Source organism: Antechinus flavipes, chromosome 1 (assembly GCF_016432865.1).
Source record: "Antechinus flavipes isolate AdamAnt ecotype Samford, QLD, Australia chromosome 1, AdamAnt_v2, whole genome shotgun sequence".
NCBI lineage: Eukaryota > Metazoa > Chordata > Mammalia > Dasyuromorphia > Dasyuridae > Antechinus > Antechinus flavipes.
This window is the reverse complement of record NC_067398.1, coordinates 223,472,841-223,494,790: the sequence shown is the minus strand read 5'-3', so window position 1 is coordinate 223,494,790 and position 21,950 is coordinate 223,472,841. Positions and strand designations below refer to the sequence as shown.

The window sequence follows — 21,950 nt, the reverse complement described above, 5'->3', positions numbered from 1 at the left end:
GGTGAGTCAGCCCCCAATTGCCTCAGAAAAAAAAAAAAAGAGTAATTTTTTTTCCAGTAATAGAGATTTATGCTTCATTTGAATACACGCCATCACCAGATCCTCCTATATGACCTATCAGTATCATATGAAAAGATTGGTTGGGATTGTATGGCCATGAAACAGTGAAACTAATCGGCTTAATAATAATCATATAATACCCACCATCTACTTCTTATCCTGATAACACTTAGTTCTCAGTCTTATATGTTCCTTCCCTTATCCCACAGCACCTATTTAAATCCATATCATTTTTATCTAACTTACTCTGAGACCATATATTTATATCCAGAAAGAGAAAATGGATAAATTTTCATCCATAAATTTTTGCCATCCCCAAAATCTGGCTCTACAGAATAAGCCTAGTTAAAGTTGGTTAGTGTGGTAAAACACTGCCCCTCTGTGGAGACTGTGAAAAGCATAAAACAAATTAGTAGTTAAAGTCCTAAAGCTGGAATTTGCTAATTTAAAAAAAAAAAAATCTCAAAAGAAGTCCATTTTACCTTACCAATTCTCTATTTCTATCTCCAAAATATTTTTGAAAGAAAAAGTCTAATGCTGATTTCCAGTCATATAATTGAGAGATCCACTCTCCCTTCCTTGGTTCTTAAAAGAACTCCAGTGTTTAATGCAAAAACTTAATGAAATAGCTCACATATCTCTCCTGGACTCCCTCAGCAGGGTGGAGATTCCTTGGGGAAAATAAATCACAGAAGCAGAGTTGAAAAGAACCTTCCAACCTTTTCATTTTGTTGTTCAATTCTTTCAGTCATGTCTGTCTCTTTGTGACCTCATTTGAGGTTTTCTTGGCAAAGATATTGAAGTGCTCTGCCATTTCCTTGTCTAGCTCATTTTAAAACTGAGGAAATTGAGGCAAATGATTGTGATCTACCTAGGATCCTATAGCTAAAATATAAAACTATTCCAACTGAAGCTAAAACATGAAATTATTTGTTTGTGGTCACTCAACTAATAAAGTGACTCAATTAACACTTGAAAATTGATCTTCTGGCAAACTTTAGTGTTCCAATATCTTGGCATTGAGCTTGAGTACAAATTCTATTTCAGGTGAATTGCTAGAAATCTAGGCCTGAGCCAAAGTGACTTTCACCTGATACATTCTTCTTGATTCCCTGGAGCAAAAATTCAAACTCCTCAAATGGCTATTAGTCCGAAGAATAATAGCAATAGTTTATTCATGTGTTCCACTTTTCTTTTTATGAATTAAAGTTTCAGGGAAAATGTGCTTATAGAAAACTAAGTATGGTAATAAGTAATAAATAATAATACTTCTGGGCAGTCCTGAATCATAGGATTCTCAATAATCTTACAGAGGGAGAAGGGAAGGGAAAATTCTAAAAGGGGAAATGCAATAGACATCCAGAGATACAGAATTATAGATAAATTCAATTATATAATTAGTTGAGAAAATTAAATTATTCCAGATCCTTAGAGGGATCACTGTCTATATCATCAAACTCAAATGAATTTCAAATACTGAAATCGCAGCTGGGTAGCCCCAATAGATAAGAGTGCTAGACCTGGAGTCAGGAAGTCCTGAGTTCAAATTTTACTTCAGTCACTAATTAGTTGTGTGACCATGGACAGACAAGTCACTTAAACCTATTTGCCTCAGTTTCGTCAATGGAAAAATGGGGAAAATAACTGCCTATCTACTTGACAAACTGAGATTAAATGAAGTAATATTTATAAAGTGCCTTAACACATGGTAAACATTTTGTACATATTTTTTTCCCTTCCCCTTCCCTGCTCAAATCCACCAGAGCCTCTCTATTTGGTTTTGGTATTCATTTTTCATGCTTTCAAAACTTTAGTTTTCTATGATTCATAGTTATACAGCAATACTTGCTGAATGTGGAAAGGGATGAGGTTCAAATTTGTGATTTCATTTGTATAAGGAATCCCTGGAAGCAAAAAATCCTCTTCCAATGCAGGTCAAGTTCTTTGCAACTTAGAGTCTTAGGGAGTTGCCCAGAGTATTGAGAGGTTTGTGTAGCCAATATATATATAATATATATATATATATATATATATATATATATATATATATCAGAGATATGGATTTCTGGTTATTAAACTGGCTATCCACTATGCCATGTTGAGCACTGATTTTTAAAAAATTGGCTTTTGTTTCTGGGAGAAAGGTGGAGTGATGAAAGGAGTTTGCAAATGTTCCAAAGGCAATAATACAAATCACTCTTCTGTTTTATTCTGGACCCAGTTTGTTGCCTTTTTGTAATATCTGTCTAATGGAAAAAAATCTATTTTATTCTCCATCTAACTTCATGTCTGGGAAATCGACATTCTTAAACCACGTCGGCTTTGTTATATGAATATTCAAGTCAAATTCTCTTGAGGAAGCTTTACTATGTTCTGGGATTTAACTCAAGAATGAATTAGGAAATGCTTAATAACCAGCTCTTCAGAAAAACAAAAATTTTCACAACGCACTTTTAAGTTTAGTTTGCATTATTAACATTTTCTCCATCACTTTATTAAGTCTAGACAATGAACAAAACAATAAATCAAACACCGATTTGTAGCATTTTTCAATTTCCAAGGACAATGAAAATTTAACAATGATCTCTCAATAAGCAGTTTAAATTGTCTCCAGCTTGATGTGCCTGGAATGGGGTTGTTCACAAATTATAGGACTTCACTAGTCATAAAGTATCTCTCTTTAACATGGACTCTGAGTTGGATTTCCTCTATTATACTAGCAAATATTTTGATAGTCCTATATCTTCTTGTTTCAAGATTTGCTTGATGTTTGTGATCAGTGGAACCATGAACAAGGTTATTTCTCATTATAGATTTTCTTCTTCATTTTATTTTATTTCCCAATTAACAAGCATTTGTCATCTCTCCCTCCCACTCTGCCCAATTTAAAAGAAAAAAAAACCCTTATAATAAATATGCATAGTCAAGCAAAACAAATTCCCATTGTTGAGGTATAGAAGTGTGTTTCATTCTGCTCTAATTATGTCTGTCAAGTAATTTTATGGGAAGAGACTATTTTATTTTCATCTTTGTATTTCCCAAGTGCCTACTACAGTGACTGACACATAATAGACAATTAATAAATGCTTGTTGATTGACCTATGAATTTAAGGCAGCATTTTGTTCTACTAAATCATGTCTTTTATAATTAACAAACAATAAGCACAGTAGGAGATTGTATTAGCTACATCTTCCAGTCAATTGCACAACAGTAAATATGTAGCCTATTATGGAATATTGTTTGCAAAAAAGGTTGACTTCTCTACCATGTTGTCAAATAGGATGCCCTCCATGGGGATGTAGATGATGCGTCTAAATATTCTTTTAAGATGAAAAAGTAGACATGTAAGTTGATGATTGTTAATGATCTTTTTATCAACTTCTTTTTTGGTTATTATTAAGGGCTGAGATTGTGTTCCACATTTTTAATATCATCCCTTCCAAAAGATCCTGTACAAATCTCTTCCATGTATATTTGGCCTACTTAAGCTGCTTTTCCCATATCCTCCTTTTTTTTTTTTTTTTTACACTTTGGACAATATCCCTTTAGGTACCCAAACTTTTATTTATTTTTGTGTGCATTCAAATTACCATATACATTTTTGCCTCTTTTTTTCATTTCTGCCTATTCTTTATGTATATCTGGGATTGTGACAAAGAGTTTATTATTGTAGCACCCCTAAGTGACAGGATGGGTTCCCTGTGAAATGGTTATCCAAGGTCTAAAGTCTTTTCTAAGTCTATACTCCTGAAAATATAATTCATGAATTCCCTGTTCATATTTTTACTTTTCAAATTCATCAGAGAACACAATTAGTTCAAAGTTAGGGTATTTACTCAAATAACAGATTAAGAAGATTTACAAAATAACATCCTCTTTGACTATAAATTTTGGGCTTACACTACCACAAACACATATACCCAAACATATATACCAAGAGTAAACAAATATAGAAAAAAATATATAAGGGACCCATCTATGAGGAGCACCTATCTATGGGTAGATAACATACCTCTGATATTGCAGGACATCTTTTGTCCTTTTATGGTAGTCTTTGAGAGGCTTTCCTTTATGGGAGATGTCTTATATGGGCACACTACTCTGCAGGGTGTGTTAATCCACTGAGTTGACTCTCCCTATGATACTTAGCGCTACTGGGTTCAGTTGAAGTTGTTTCAGGCATTGCTATATTATGAACTAAGAGTCACTAACTACAGCCTATCTAGCAAAAGGAAAGCACACCAAGCTTTTTAAACTGCCCTGACACTCCATCCTTACTATTGCCCTACTCTTCAGATGCTCGAGTAATATCATCCGTCTGTCACCCTAAGGACTTCTGGGTCTTGCCATCTACTTACCAGTTAAATTCTTCCATAAACATTATCTCCTCTCCTTTTCCTTCCCCACTCAATAGAATATGAGATCTTTGAGAGCAGGGTTTGTCAACTTTAATTTAATCTCCTTGGTACTTAACAAATTGTAAGTGCTTAATTAAATTTTTTTATTCATACTTGACAAAATAAATGATGCTGAGAAACACAACAGATACTTTTAATTTTCACATAAAAATTATTATACTTTTAGATTATACACTTTAATTTCAAATACAGCAAGCAGTCAAATGAAGTAGTTTATCTGAGTCTTAAAGTCTGAGTGGCAATGACAGCAAGTCATTCTCCTAATCAAGATTCAGCAAATACCAATTCATTTTACCTCATCTGTGCATTTTGAATTAAATAATTACTGCTTTGCATTCGTTGTCAATTGAAGCAAATTCACTATTAACTTCAGTTTTAGTTTCAACCTTGTTTTCATTGGGGAAAGGGGATTTTTAAACACAAGAATCATACACAAGACTATATAATATTTTGGCCATGGCTTCATCTCTCTCCTCTAGGTTTATAAAAACCTAGAGTAGTATGATCTCCACACCTTGGAAAGTATTGATTTAGGAGATTGTTGAGAAAAGTCACTAGATCAATTTTATGAGATTATGTGGAGATGATCCTCTGATTGAGCCCTTGACTCTATCTTTTTATGAAAGCTATAAAGCATACCTATGAAGTATTTCCCTAGGAGAATAAATGACAACTCTTGGACACTAGGTGTGAACTGATCAAGTTATTGTATAACAGAGTAACACTTTTGAGTTTTTTATTCAAAGAAAAATACTGTTCTTGAGACCCATGATGTAAAAATAGAAAGATGATATTTGATCTACAAGGAAAATCTAAAATCAGAATTTGTTGGGAATTCTAAAAAAAAAAAATAGCATTGAACCAGACTTTAGCAAATTGAATTTTAGACCTGAAAAGGATGTTGGAAATCACCTAATGTAACCCCATTATTTTATAGGAGAAAAAAACGAAAAATTGCATTTACTTGCAAAAGATCACAGATACTAGCACAGAAAGCTTCTCCTTAACACTGTGTCCAATAGGTACTGGTTCATACATTCTATAAAATTAATCCCCACCAAGTTACATTTTCTAATGCAGTTTGGTAGAGAATTCAAGATCCCAGTGAAAATAGCAAATACCTCTTTTGAACCAGTAGAGGGCAGTAATCACATGAGTCAGATTATTATATGCATATGAAAATTTTAAAATCTTCCTGCCATTTCCTATCCCACCTCCATCCCCTCCCCATCAGATAAATTCTAACTTAATAAAAAGAATTATGGCTCTTGGCTGATCCTCTTTGGCTCCCTATGACATTATTTTGTTGACAAACGTCTGCATTATTTTGTTGACAATGGTGTGATTAAATGGGTAGTTCTGGCTCAATCTTCCCAACAGCTAAAACAAGATGCTAAGGAACAGCTCCAGAAACAGTTCAATCCTGAGGGCACTTTAAGGGTTCGATAAAGCAGTTTATTCATCTTGATCCCATGAAGTATGTAAAGGAAGTATTTTCAGCCCCGTTTAATAGATGAGGAACCAAGATTCAGAGAAATTAAGTGATTTTTCAATAGGTCCCACAGCTATTAAATTATCAATTGAGGATTCAACTCAATGTCTGTGAATTCATTTCTTTTTTCACTACATCATTTAGAGAATAGATTAGAATTTGAAACTCTAGGTTGTTAAAGTAAAGGATAGATGACAACTTAATTGTGTGTGTTGTACAAAGGATTCTTCTTCAAGTACTGGATGGAATGTATGTGGCCTCTTGGGGTCCTTTCAAAATCTTGAGTTACTATGATTTAGTGATCTATTCAAATGGAACTCTAATTTCTTATCCACAAATGTCCCCATCTTTTCTCTCATGCTCACACAAAGTCTAAAGTCACGCTTTTTTTTAACCATTCATACTTTTCTGTCACTCTTTAGCTGTCCAAATAAATGTCCAGACTCGAGGAGAAGCAAAATTATTTAATATTTTAAACATCTACAAGGTCTACTAGCAGCAACTTCAAGTTAGTGAAGTGAGGACTACGGCTTCTGCTGGTCTTCAGGCAACCACCAAGAGTGGTGTTGCTGGGTGTATCCATTGACTTCCTCCCCGAGAGTTACTTATTGGATATTAGAATTTTGTTTTAGATAATTTGTGCAATGGATCAGAAAGATATTTTGAACCAGATCGCTGTAGATTACCCAGGAAGGAATCAAGTCTAAGAGGTGTGCCTTCACAAATCAAAAACACAAATATTAGTCTTCAGGAGGAAGTAAAAGCAATTAAGTTGACAAGTGAGAGATTTTTAGATTATAGATGTGACTTGTAAAAAAATTCTCAGTTCATAGAATTTCATAGCTAGCATTTTTTTTCCAAATTATTGATATCACTTGAAGATATTGAATCTGACTTTCCCAGTGTTTGAGTTACTCCATGAAAGCAATCCAGTCACTTTAGGAATTCATATTAACTGTTTCAGATGACTCTAAGGTCAGCCTTGGTCAAATTGGGTAAGGATCCAGCATCTAATCTATGGTCTTGTTTATAGTAGCCAATCAGTAAATGCTTGCCAAATTGTATTTAACCAAATTGTTAATGTGAAAATGATCAAGAGAAGATGATCTACCTTCTGTTTTTATACCCTTTTTCCTCATGAGCCAATCTCTGAACATCTTTCCCTATTCACTTTCTCTATTAAAGTCTGGTCTGAAACCCCAAGCTGAACACCAAACATTTAATAATCAATTATTTATACTTAGTTTGATAAGTATCTCCCTTAAAAGTATTTACATTATTAAAAGGGGACAAAGTCTTAACTCAAAAGAACTGACTGTCTGAATATCTAATTAAATTAATTTTGACTCAAACATTAGATTGCTCCTCCCCTTATAGACTTGTACCCCTGTAATGAGATATCTTTCAATAAAAAAAAAAGTCAGGAGATACATTAAAAAAAACACAACTACTAAAATTTAATATAAACTGGATTTGAGGTGGGGTACAGAATTAAAACTGTATTCACTCAATCAATCCAATAGTCATTTTTTAAAGCATTTACCATATGCCAAAAACTATACTAAGCACTGGAGATGAAAGAACAAAAGTGAATTATTACAAGCTCTCAGAGAACAAACCCCTTAAAGACAATATAAAGATAAATAAGTATAAGCAGAATAAATAAAAAGTAAGTTATAGAAAGAGGGCACAGCAGTTGAGAAAGCAGGAAAATTTTCAAATAAAAGATAATTCTGGAACCGAGTTTTGAAGAAAGTAGAGGGTTTTATAAGGGGAAGGGGAAGAAGAGCATTCTAGACAGAAAAGACCCAGCTCATAGACTATAGAAATACCTCTTCTCTCTGCGACAGCACTGCCTCTAGCACTGTTTTTCCCAGCTATCCTGCTAATTGCCATTGCCCTGGTTTGTACTCTTTCCTATTTTTTTTTTACTTTATTCCCACTACCACTGAAGATCTCAACCTTTCACAATGCTTGCCAAAGACTTAAACTACCGGTTCTGCTACTGAAGAGCTAGATCTCCTCTTTCCTACCTGAGATTCCCTCTCCATCATGTGAAGTTTTCTGCTGGTTACTATGGTTGGCACAGAGAGCAAGAAGGAGGAATCCCTAGTTCTCCCTAACTGATGTTCTGAATTTGAACTTGGAAAAAAATTTCTCTTAGAAACCATTTTTACATGGTAGCTATGATGAATCTATGGACTTAGACAAATATGGAAATACTTGAGCTTATGAAGGAAGATATTATCCACCTTCAGAGAAGCAGCAAACAAACAGTATAGTCTTACATAGATGTATATAAACATATATGCTTATGATTATAGGTGTCTATATATTAATATAATATTAATAATATATCAATTAAATCTGAATATATATACATAATATACATATGCGTACATACATATAAATATCCCAGAAGGTAGAAAAAAAGAATAAAGTAAAAAGTGGACAACAGAGAACAAAAGAAAACCTGCAAGAAAGCAAAGATGGACAGCTTTGAACACAACATATAGTATTTATTATAAAAGCTTTCTTGAAATGGAAATTTATTGCTTTATATTTTGAATATTCTCTTATGTTCATATGGCAATATACATAGCAACTTTTTTCTTTTTCTATTTTGTAATTAAGTTTTAAATAAATAAATAAAGTTTTAAATCTTAGAAAATCTGAGGATTATGGTCATTGATTTCAATCTAGCAGGTTCTCTAAACCAGTAGTTCTCAAAGTGTGTGTCCAGAGACTCCTAGGAGTTCTCTTAAACCCTTTCAGAAAATCTACAAATTCTAAATTAGTTTTTATTTCTAATGTGGTAAATATCTATAAATATAATCCACATAAACAAAAACTTTTTGGATATATCCTTGATAATTTTTAATAGTATAAATATACTGAGAACAAAAGTTTGAGAACTACTGATCTAGACCTGGGATCTTAACCTGGGATCCCCATTGACAGATGACCAAGGATCTGAGAACTTGAATGGGGAAAAAAATCTTTATTTCCACCAACCTTTAAGTGAAAACATTTGCCTCAATCATTTAAAATCATTATTTTAGTTTATCATAAGCTTTATCAGATTTCCAAAGGGAAATGACTTAAGGTTATAGCTAAGGAAACTGAGTACTATAGAGACTGAATGAATTGCATAAAGTCACAGAGAGGATAAGTAGAAGAGCAAGAATTTGAGGTTCCTGGACTACAAATCCATTACTCTATGAGTCAGCTTCATCATGGATAAACAGACTTCTATGGACTTATTTGGGGAACTAATTATCACTTATATAGCACTGTTTCTATGGGGAATGTCTTTATGAATCCATTCAAAAAAATCCTAAATTTTAGAACACCATTCTTACAATTTTGGATATCAGCAACATATTCCTCAAAAAGTAAGAATTAGAAGAGTTTAACCCCTTAAAATATTAATAACTTGAATTATTCTTTTTTGGAAAAGCAGTTAGGATTAAGTGATTTGTCCAGGGTAATATGGCTGTCAAATGTCTGAGGTTATATTTGAACTCAGATTCTTCTGACTCTAGAACTGGTACTCTTTATTATTCTACCTAGGTGCCCCTGAAATTTTCTTTTAATAACTAATAACATTTATAGAAAGAGAGCTTTAAGATTTGCAAAGCACTTTACAAATAGTGTCTCATTTGATCTTCATGATAACTTTAGGAGATAGGTGCTATTATTAGCCCTATATTAAGGATGAGAAAACTAAGGCAAATAGAGATTAAGGATCATACAGCTAGTAAATATGGGAGGCTGGATTGAAATCTTTCTGACTCTAGATCAAGCACTTTATACATTACTTTATTCAGCTAACCCTATTAAGCAAAATTAATCATTTCTTACTGCAAGAATTTGTGACTTCACGGTATGCGTATTCCTTCTACCAACTTTCATGAATTGCTAAAAATGAAAATTTTATCTCCTGCCAGAAAACTATTTGACTGTGATCCAGCTTGAAATTGGTAAACAAACAAAAAAACCTTGTTCTTAGATTACATAATTTTTTTTCCATCTCCATTTTTAAATCTTTTCCATCTTGAAAGGAATTTTGTCCTTTCCCTGTCATTGTTATCAAGAACCTATGTTATAAAGGATCCCATGTCATGCTGAAGCTTTAGAGAAGAATTCCAATTGTGAATTAACTACATCAAAAATCAGAGAAATGCAACTATGCAGCAGTATGTCCCATACACCTTTCCTCAATCATTGTTCTTAAAAAAAAATGAGTTTTAAATTACCAAGATTTCATGAGCCAGGCAACCACAAGTTTCATCTCCAACTGCAACAAAATCCAAGGATTCCTTAACAAATTCATCTGCTGATTTCGTTATTTTGTTGGGGTTGATGTGCTTTGTCATTGGGGTAGAAATAGAGTAAGGTGTCACCACCTAAAACAAGGAAGAGAAAATAGACCTTTGCCCCATTGCAGTCCATCAATCAATCAACTAATAAATATTTATTAAACACCTACTGCATTCCAATCACTGTGCCAAACATTGGAAATTCAAGGAGAAACAAAAGACAGTATCTGCTCTCAAAGAGCTTACAATTTAATGGAGGATACAATGTACAATAAATATATACAAAACATTCTCATCAGTGTTCTTATCATGATATCATATCTTCCTCTTTCTGTTTCTGCACAGTACAATGTAAATAACCTCTTTGAGGGTAAAGACTGTCATTAAATATATTTATTTTATTTTGATTTTTTTTAAATCCCCAGAGTTTCTCCAGAGAATCAGCATAATATAATGGAGAAAGAGCCAACTATGGAGTCAAAAAAGTTTGAGAAGATGATGGAGTAGCTTAAAAAACTCCAGGCTCTCCAAATTTCCTCCAAAAGAAAAAAAAAAGACAGAACATAACTTCAAAGTGAACTTAGGGTGGCAGAAATAAAAGTCAGGGCAAAACAACTGACCTCTGAAGACAATTTGAGAGGGCTTCACAAAGACTCACCCTCCAGGGGTGAGGGTTTGGCTTGAGTGAAGTATAAACACCTTCAGTTAGACTCCATTGAATCAACAAACAAGCACTGGAGGCTACTTGGTTGGCAGTATCTCAGGAACTTTCATCTCACAGTGTGTATGTGTGTGTGGTAGGGGGAGGTTGGAAAGCTTAATAGGGAAAGATTGAAGGACCTTTTGCTGTCGTGGTTACAGATGAAAAGGAGTATTCCTAGGACCATCCCTCACCCCCAATCTCACTCATATAAACACCATTTCCTTTATACTAAAAACACTCCTCCTTACCATAGTTTTTCTATGAGTCAGAGCCTCATACCCACGTTTCTGTTACAACCAACTAATACACCTATGAAAAAACTTCTTACCTATAATATTAGCAATATGCTTATGATTTATCTCCCTTCCAATCGCTTTATCGTGTATTCCCCCACAAATATAGAAATATGTCTGACAATAGAGTAATCAAGATAATCAAGCACATGACCAATGACCCAGTGAGTGCGGGAGAAGATGGATGAGGGACTTTGCTGGCTGTGGGCACTTGCAGGAAAGTAGACTCCCTGGTTTTGGTTCCAGGGTATAGGGAAGAGCTTGTTTGCAACCACCCAGAGGGAACAATAGTGGTTTTGGAACACCATAGTTGGGGTCCCTTGTCATGGCTGAGAAAGTGCCCGAGGGAAAAACTAATGAAAAAAAAATTTAAGGGAGGAGATTCAACAGTAACAGATTTCAAATTATATTATGAAAGTAATAAGTAATCAGAATTTTCTGATATTGTCTAAGAAATAAAAAGATATTTCAGTGGAACAGAGAATATACATGATACATTGTAATAAAGGATTATAGTGACTTTATGTTTGACAAATGTAAAGATTTAAGTTTTGGGGATAAGAATTCATTATTTGTTTGGGTTTTTTTTAATTATTGAGAAGACTAGAAAACAGTTTGGCAGAAATTGGGCATAGACCATTACCTTAAACCATGTACAAAGATAAGGTCAAAATGGAAACAAAATGGTCAAAATCCTAGATATAAAGGGAGATAGATATCACAAGAAAATTAGAAGACCAAGGAATATATTACCTACCAGGTTCATGAATAGGAAATGCCCTGAGTCATTGTTTAAAGAAAGGCAAATAAAAACAACTTGAAAAATCTTATGCCTATCAGATTGGCTAGCCACAATGGTTGGAATGGATGTTTCCTTGGACAAACTAAGATCTGTGAAAGACCTTAGCTTAATTTAAAAAGATCAAGGTCTCCCATTGTGTCTGGGATCATCTCCAGGTGTCCTGATATATATCTTACCACTGGACCTAAATGGATCCAAAGAAGAATGGGACTGGTAACTTGACATAGCATGACATCACTATCCTGATGTCATGGTCCTCTTGGAGAATGAAGAACAAACAACTAATTATTCCAGGCACTGTCATCTGATCTTCCAATCCACCCTAAGCCTCACCATCTGACTTTCGGTTTCACTATTAGATTTTTCTGGACCTTCCCTGAAGCAGGATTCTCATGTATATGTTGTTTCTCCCAAACTGATTATAAGCTTTTTGAGAGTAGGAACTATCTTGCTTTTTCTGTTTGTATCTCCAGAATTAAATACATTGTTTAGCACAAACTCAGCACTTAAATGTTTCTTCCTCCTTACCTCCCTTCCTTTCTTCCTATGGGAACTATCCAGAATCCATCATATTTCTGCCCTTTTCTGTCTCACATCTTCCCTACCACTCTTACTTGCCCTACTATCACCTATGAGAATATAATGGAGAACGAGAGTAATAAAGTAATAAAGAAAAAATTTTCCCCTTATGTCTAACATGATTGTTTATGAATAACATATATTGGATTACTTGCTGGCTTGGGGAGGGGAAGGGAAGGAGGAAGAAAAATTTGGAACTCAAAAATCTTACAAAAACTATCTTTACATGTAATTGGAGAAAAATAAAATATTATTAAGTATAAAAAAGTAGGGATGAGAAAAATGTTTTTCTAGAGAAAAAGAGAATGTGTAAGATAATATAATATGCTATTTTGGTGGGCATCCATGTATTCTTCAATTATGATCACTCCCACTATGCTCATCTTACTTTTATCCCCCCTGCAACAGGAACAATAACAGTGCCAAAAGTGAAGGTAGTATCTAGCACAATTCCTTATATACAGTAGATGCAATTATATAATTTTTGAATTATATTTATTGAACAATTGAATTGAAGATAATTGGGCTACTACCTCACCAGATGGGCAAGTCAAAAGACCTGAGTACTTATTACCTATATGATAAGGTCATACAGGCAAGTTACTTGACCTCTAAAACTCATTTGTCTTATTTATAAAGTGAGGAGGTTAGAATAAAGAGTCTATAGGTTCCTTCTAGTTCTAAATATATAGTTTTATGAAAAGTAAGGGATCTCAAAGAACTGATAGAGGGGCAGTATCCTTCTCCCTCGATACTCTTCTCTGCACACTTACCCTTTAATAAACATGAGGCCAAATCACACAGAAGTTTTGTATGTCACAAGATTAAAATGGTACAAGGATTAAAACTCAAACCCAAGATCCTGTGAAGTTGCACCATATACATCACCTGTATAATTATTCCTTTCTCCTTATACTCAGCTTGCAGGGCTTTGGAAAATGTACATACAAAAGCCTAGAAAGAAAAGGAATTAGTTATCAAAAAATCTCTCTCCTACCAGCCCAAGGACACACAAGTTCTAGAAGGGATTCCAAAGGAACTTCCTTTTTTCAACCCTGAAAACCTCAGTATTAGCTTTCATTTTTCTCTCTCCTTTATCCCCTATCTCCAGTTGTATCTATTTTATAATTTTTTTCTATTTACAAAATTGTGTCTATTTTTACGAAAATCTCTCCCATATCCTTTACTCAATACAAACTTCTTAACTGGCATTTAGGGCTCTCCAAAATTTCACTGCAACCTACTTTCCCCCTTCTTATTTCATATAACTCTCTTTCACTGTACTCTGTTCTCTTTCCAAATAATAATTCTAATTACACTCTGATCACATTCTGTTCTTTTTGGCTACTGTTCAGTCATTTCAGTTATGTTCATGACCCCATTTGGAGTTTTCTTGGCAAAGATGCTGGAGTGGTTTGCCATTTCCTTCTCCAGCTCAGTTTACAAATGAAGAAACTGAGGCAAACAGGAGTAAGTGACTTACCCAGTGTCACACAGCTAGTATATGTCTGAGGCTGGATTTGAACTCAGGAAGATGAGTCTTCCTGATTCCAACCCCAGTATACTGTCTCTGATGGGGACTTTTCACTCCTATGTATTTATGTCTTGTGTCTCCATGAAAGGAGGGTCTATGATATATTTCATCTTTTATGTACAGCATATTACACATAGTAGGTGTAACGATCATGCTACCACCCAGGACACCCCAGAATCAGCTGGAGTAAGGATAAGCAAAAGTCCTTAACGTTTATTTTTGGTCTTAGACACAGGATTGAACATAATGCAAGCAGAATCTCCACAACCGCCTTCTCCTCGTCTATCCCCCAGAGTGTGTCCCTGGCTAGCTTTACTCCATCCCTAGTCCCTCCTACAATCCTCTATACACCAATCATTGAGCCAGTATGGATAATGGAAAGGACCATTTTCCAAGCATATGCCCATAGAGTATTGTCCAATCAGTAGTTAGCCTCAAGCACTCCGCAGTCCTGACCTCAGTGCATTGATTCAATAGCTCCAGCCCTCTACAAGTAGATACTTGGTAATTTTTGTTGTATGCTCAGCAAATTGTACAGATAGCAATTAAGCAATTATGAATAAGTGTTGATTTTCACAGAGATATTTCTATTGCCTTAAACTGGAAAGAACTCTCCAATAATAGGGAAATAATTCTTTTTAGTGGGAAAAACTCAATGCATTTTATTTATATTCTTCTTTCATATATTACTCATCTTTTTGAGTTCAAATCTGGTTTCAGACACTGGTTAGCTATGTGATCTTGGGCAAGTCATTTAACCGTTTGCTTCAGTTTGCTCATCTGTAAAATGAGCTGGAGAAAGAAATGGTAAACCACTTCAGTCAATAAAAGTCAGACACAACTGAACTGATTATACAGTAACACTTTTTTTATCTTAGACTTATTTTGTGACTTTGTAGACATCCCTGCTAACCTCTTCCCTTTTAGTGATTGGATAACCTCTTGGTGTCACATCAGTGCTACTAAATTATAAGTTTCTTTATTGGTTTTTAAACTTGTTGATGGAAGCATCAATCTTTGTATTTCCCTTAGTATTTACCACACAGTAGGGACTTAGTAATGGTCCAATGACTTTTATTGAGAGGGAGAAACTAACTTCTTTCTTAGAAACCTCAGCCTAACATGCCCAGAACTCATCTCAGTAGCAATTTCAATCTGAACCTTTAACCTGAATTTGTAAATTCTTTCTACCTGGATTACATTCTAAACTAGATGAGTCTATGAGAAATCATTTTGAAATCTCCCATAAATCAGACTGAAAAAATAAAGGGGAATCTATGCAAAATCATTCTATTTGATAAATACTAAGGCACCAAATTGGACTCTCACTCACTTTTGTAGATGAGTATAGGCTATATAATGGGCAAGGGAATCGACCGGCCCCTGAGGAGATATTCAGAATCAATCCTTTCCGCCTGAAATCAAAATGAGCAAAGTTTCACACAAATTTGTGACAAGATTCCATCATGTACAAAAAAAAAAAAGCAATAACTGAGGCTCATAGGGATTGCCACACAGTCCTTCTTGTTCCCATTTGTATTAACTACATTACTTTTAAATCTTATAAAATGGCTTCACCCATGCCCCTTTAATAACCAGGATCCCCCAATAAGTGTTTGTTGAACTTACAATATCTACAATGTCATCTTTGGGGTTCATACTGTGGGATCAGGTCACAGAAGCAACTTTGATATAATAAAAGCCTTCACAGTATTTCTGGTAACCAATTCCAGATGGTCAAGATGGACTCGTGCTATTTCCAATGCCATCTAACATAGGCAATATTACAGAATGTCTCCAATTTCGTTTGCCTTATTTTTAAAGTAGAAATTTCTTTTTAAAAATAAATTCCATGTGATCTCTCAATTCAATTCAATTAAGAAATAATTTATCAAGTGCCTAACGTATACAAGGAACAATACTAATGAAACAAAGACAAAAATGAAAACAGTTCCTGCCTTCATAGAGCATATATTCTTTGGTTTAGACTCTATGCTGAATATTGAAATGCTATTGTATCAATTCCCAAAACAATCCAGAGCCTTCTAGAAGAGATCTGTAATTACTCAAAAGAGTCTGACCTTTCAAATCACACAGGAAAAAAACAGGGGATGAAGAAAGTCCATTGATCAGATTTCAACATGAACTTAGGGATGAGCACCCTAATTAACTTATCCAATAATTGTATGTCTCAGATAAATAATGCTGATAGCATGAACTAGTCCATAGTTGAATAATAGGAAGACAATAGGCTGGTTTGTTTTCAGGAAATTTTGAAGTTTTTTTGAATCTCAGGTCCTCAAGAAAGCAAAGGCCAATATTTTCAATACTTGTATTGAATACTTATTCAAGTATTACTTATAGGTATTCAATAATGGCAATGAATTATGATATATAACTGTCTCTAAAGAGTAAGAAATGAGCATCCCACAGAACACAATAGAAAGTCACACACTATAAATATGAGCATTCTATATATAAAAACAACAAGGAATTCCATTGGACGATAGAAGCAAGGAAACTATGTAATAAAAAGAAGGGCTGATCAAAGGATGACAGATAGAGTTCTGCACTGGTACCCTTTCAATATCAGAAAAAAATGAATAAGGCATCTACTATGTTGGGAGGATCATTTGTAGTGAACTTTTGGAAGAACACAGACAATAGTAGCACAGCATTGGGGGCATAGATGGGTTGTCACTGAAGAACATTCCCAAATTAATGAGAAAATAGCTCCCCTTGAGCAATGAATATCAAATGTGCCCCAAACCCTGCCCAGCATACAATAGATATTTAATAAATTTTAATTAATTAACATTTGTAGAATTGAATTTCATTGATTCCAGGTTTTTCCATTGATATGTTTATGTGAACTTGGGCATATATTTATGTTTTCTGGGTCTCAGTTGCCTCATCTATAAAATCTAAATGGAAGGACAACCTAAATGACTTCTAAAGGCTTTTAAGGTTCTTAATGATCCTAAGAATGAAATTATAAGTCCAAAATATTTTTTCCTGTGAAAATCAGAAAATTTGCCATTCACTGACTGATGATCATCTCAGAGAAAAGTATATTAGTTATAAATTTTCAAATGGCTATAATACATAATGTAATAATAATAGTAACAATAATGTAAAAATAATAGTAATAATTTTAAAAACTTTTACCATATGTCAGCCACTATGCTAAATGCTTTACAATTATTATATTATTTTATTCTCACAACAATTCTGGGAGGTAGGTGTCATATAATCCTTATTTTGCAGATAAAGAAATTATCAGATAAAGATGAGTGATTTAATCAGGATCACACAATTAGTGTCTGGGGGAAGATCTGAATTTCAGTCTATATGATTCCAAGTCCAACACTAGTGCTCTATCCATTGTGGGAGGTGTGTGCATGTGTGTGTGTGTGTGTGTGTGTGTGTGTGTGTGTGTGTGTTTTATATATATTTTATATATACATATCTGTACGGACATATATATATACACATACATACATACATACATACATATTTGTATGTGCTTCTCTGTGTGTGTGTGTCCCCCTCCTATCCCAGACTCTTGAGGTTAGGAACTGTTTTGTTTTTTGCCTTTGTATCTCCAAGTTTAGCCAGGAATATGCCTAATAAATGTTGGTTTAATTAATTTGACTTGAAACCAGAGATCCTTGAAATATGGAATTTAGTGTGAATTAAAAAGACCAATCTACCATTTTAGTATTTTGACTTATACAATACTTGAGTCCTTATGAAAAGTTGGTGCAGAGTGTTATGTCTACTTTTAAAAAAAAAAATCATTATTTCTATCATTTGTTAAAACAGTACCATCAGCAGGAATCAAAAGTCTCAGGTATCAGCACCCTGGGAGATTAAGTTCTAAAATTTCTTGGGTTGAGACCATAAATAGCTGGGCAATCTGCCAGAAAATTAAACTTGGAACATAGAAAGGGACTGGCTGGCTTAGGACTTACCTTATTTCCATGTCTTTCAGAATCAAGCGAGTCATCTAAGAGAGATAACAGTAGTTAAGAATTGCCAAAGATATTAGAGAGTAAGGGCAGGGAGGATTGGGAGATGAAGAGAGGTCTTAATCCTTTCAATAAGACTGCAACAAGACTGATAAAGATTGCAAGAAATTTTGGGAAAATTGTGAAAATACCAGTCTAGAGCTAACAAGAGAATATATCCCCCAAGAGGTTTAAAGGAATGGAAATTGGAAAACCTCTCTAATTATGGAGTTCTTAATATAAGGTCCAGAGATACTTTCTATGTATAGATTTCAAGGCATTCATATATTAGAAGAGCAAATATATATATATATATTTATATTCATCCATCCCTGGTTGGAGTTTGGCAATCATTTTTGTAATATTATTTTGGGGAGAAAAACATTTATCACCAGATCATTCCTGGGTCCACAACAACAACAACAAAATGAAGAACCTCTGTTCCAGTTATATTTTCTCAGTCTCAATTTCCTCATCTATAAAATGAGAATAAAAATAGTATCTACTTCCTAGGTTGTTATGAGGATATGATATATGTAAAACATTTATAAATCTTAAAGTGCTATATAAATGCTAAGTATTTTAGTTTTATTTTTATTAAATATTTTAAATATAAATTAAATAGTTATTGAAAACTTAAAATGATATATGCAGGTTGTTAGTTTATTATTATTTTCTAAAAACTAGAAATATGTGTAAGACAACCATAGGATCACAAAAACAATTATAAACAGATCCAGAAGACTTGGATTCAAATCCGAGCTGTAACACTATCAATGAGGTAAGGTACATATTGATTTAATCTTTCTGTGCTTCATTTTCCTCATCTGTAAAATGGGATGATCCCTTATAAGATTATTGTGAAGAGAGAACTTTGTAAACTCTAAGGCACTTTGTAAGCTTAAGATATTATTAATATATATTAAGATAACATGGTTAACATCTTGTCTTAATAGCTAAATCCATGATGAAGTATAAATCACACATTTCACATCCTTACTAAAATTAGACAGGATCTCATGGGGAAGTAAGAGCACTGAGTGCCTCAAAGGAAAAGGAATTAATTGAGGAAGATGTTTCATGGAAGGAAAAACTAAGATCATTAACTTTGTTTACTTCATAATTGTCTCTGGGCTGGCTCTCCACATAAGACTCAACAAGTGGCTGGATTTTGAAGTTTGTCCAGTACCCACTAATGTCATTGGGTTTAGGTTAGGTCTATTCAATAAAATATAGAGCCTTTGCAAGATTGGTCTTTGATAGAAGACAGGGAAAATTCACAATAATCCAAGATCATCACTCTGAAACCCCAAGGAGGATTAATCATTTCTAAATTCCTCCAATTTCATTAAAGGTATTTTGCTTACAGTGAGACAAAAATCTCAATGGTCCCAAAGGTCGCCACAGAAAATCTACCAGACTTTTTTGATGGATGAAAAAATTACGATAGACTTAGACTATGTTGTAGCACTATTCTCGGCCAGCAGTCAGGAAGATTCATCTTCCTGAATTTAAATATAATTTCATACACTTACTAGCTGGGTAACCTAATCCTGCTTGCCTCAATTTCCTCATCTGTGTAGTAAGTTGGAGAAGGAAATGGCAAACCAATCCAATATCTTTGCCAAGAAAAAAACAAATGGAGTCACAAAGAGTGGGATATAACTGAAATGATTGAACAACATGTTTCCAATTGAACCATAAGATGATCTGGAAAGAACTTTGGATTTCCAATAAGAAAACACCTGGATTTAAATCCCAGTTCTGCTAATTTACTGTCTCTGTGACTATAAGCAAGTAACTTCTTTCTGGGCTTGTTTCCTTCCCACTTTGGGCTCTTAGATGATCTCAAACTCCTTTATTTCATTCTAAATCTTACAATACTATGACCATCTCAAAGCTCCTAATTTCTAGTCAATGTATTATTTACCAGACACACAGGTTAAGAGGCCATTCTATCTTTTTTCTTAGCTATCCTTCTATTTTCTACCCCAAAATAATCTCTACTTTTAATTATTGCAGTACCAAGTACACAGTGGTTACATTCCCAAGGGCTCTGAAAAAATGACAGAGGCAGGATCCAACATCCTAATATTTGAAAGAGAAATTAGTGAGTGAGCAGAAGAAATGATTCTAAAAAGGAAGAAATGGGGGAACTGCTGAAAAACAAACAAACAAAAACTAACATGGACACCCAGGATTGAAACCATAAAGAAGCTAAAGAAAACAGAAGCAAAGAACAGTAAATGGGCTTGAATATAAAGGAATAACACTATATAAGAATTATGTCAGTCTTAGGAGCTCAGGAACTAATGGAAAGAGTGGATCTGAAAGAAAAAGAGTCCAAGTTCTGCCTGAGATACTTATTACTTATATGATCCTGGTGACAACATACAACTTCTTAGCTTCAGTTTCTTCCTATGTAAAGTGGGATAATAATAGTACTTATATCAAAAAGTTATAAGCATCAAATGAGATAGTATGTATAAAGTGTTTTGTAAATCTTAAAGCAGTATATAAATGCAAATTATTATTTTTATTGAGCATCAAGGTGGTGCATTTGGTAGAGTGCCAGGTCTGGAATCGGTAAGAATTGAATTCAAATTTCTGTTTGCCTGTTTTCTCATCTACATGAGCTGGAAAAGAAAGCAGCATTTTCTAAGAAAACTCCAAATGGGGTCATTGAACAACAACATTACTTTTATTGTTATTGTTATTAGAAGAAGCCAAAGCTGATTCTAAAAGTTAAAACAACAGCTAAGAGTTATTTTAAGAATATGAATATGTGTGTGTACTTATCTATATCCAATTTATGCATACAGATATATCATATGAGATATAAAAGTTGAAAAAAAGATTATTAATAACCAATGATTGGGGAAATAGTCCTTATTTCAAATTTTAGATTCTTTAATCTAGATTATACAAGATTAAGTCCTCATTTCCAACTTTATTCCCTTGAAGGTTATTGAATTATCTCTCCTCAATCTTGATTAAATCTCATCCCATTTTACAAGGAATCTCTAATCTAGATCCTTTAATCTAGATTATCCAAGATTAAGAGTGATCTGGGCACAGGAATAGTCTCTGTAGCATGCTCAGCCCCTCCCTAGAGTGATCTTACTTCTCCTTCTAAACTCCACTTATTAATCAGAGTTAATTGCTACTCTCAGGAATATTCCTCTTCCAAGGACATACAAACCATGAGTCTACTGTCATGCAGGTCTTAGGCATTTGAAAATGCCATTGACCTTTTTGTTTAAATGCTGACATTTAATAACTATCAATCAATTAATTAATAATTATGTATAATAGTAATTATATATTAACAAAATATTAATAATTAATGATAAATATTAATTATAAAATTAATAGTTTTAAATTTTAAAAATAAATACCATGACATATATGGCGTCCTGGCTATTCTATGAAGACATTCCTTTTCTAGGCTCTGGGAATTTTCTCTAGCTGTTCCTCATATCTGGACCACTCTAACTACTGACCTCCCTTTCTTTAAATCCCAACTAAAAGAAACTTTCCCCAATCCTTCTTAATTCCAGTGCTTTAATTGTGTTAGTTATTTCTTATTTATCCTAGATAGAACTGACTTTATTTATTTGCATGTTTTCTCCTCTATATGATTGTGAGCTCCTGGAGGGCATCTTTTATCTCTTTTTGTATCCCCAGCATTTAGCACAGTTCCTGGCATACTGTAGACACTTAATAAACATTTATT

General features: G+C 33.9%; 1 protein-coding gene across 1 annotated transcript in view; it reads right to left on the bottom strand.

Annotated features, from left to right (window-relative positions):
• Positions 1–6,415: 6,415 nt before the first annotated feature.
• Positions 6,416–21,950, bottom strand: part of HSD17B3 (hydroxysteroid 17-beta dehydrogenase 3) — a 48,629-nt gene continuing 33,094 nt past the window's right edge. Inside the window, exons 7-11 of the mRNA XM_051996854.1 lie at positions 18,179–18,213; positions 15,538–15,619; positions 13,559–13,624; positions 10,231–10,380; positions 6,416–6,687 (exon numbers count right to left, since the gene is read on the bottom strand). Of these exons, the coding sequence (XP_051852814.1) occupies positions 6,577–6,687; positions 10,231–10,380; positions 13,559–13,624; positions 15,538–15,619; positions 18,179–18,213 (444 nt within the window). The 3' untranslated portion in view covers positions 6,416–6,576. The remainder of the gene's footprint in view (positions 6,688–10,230; positions 10,381–13,558; positions 13,625–15,537; positions 15,620–18,178; positions 18,214–21,950) is intronic.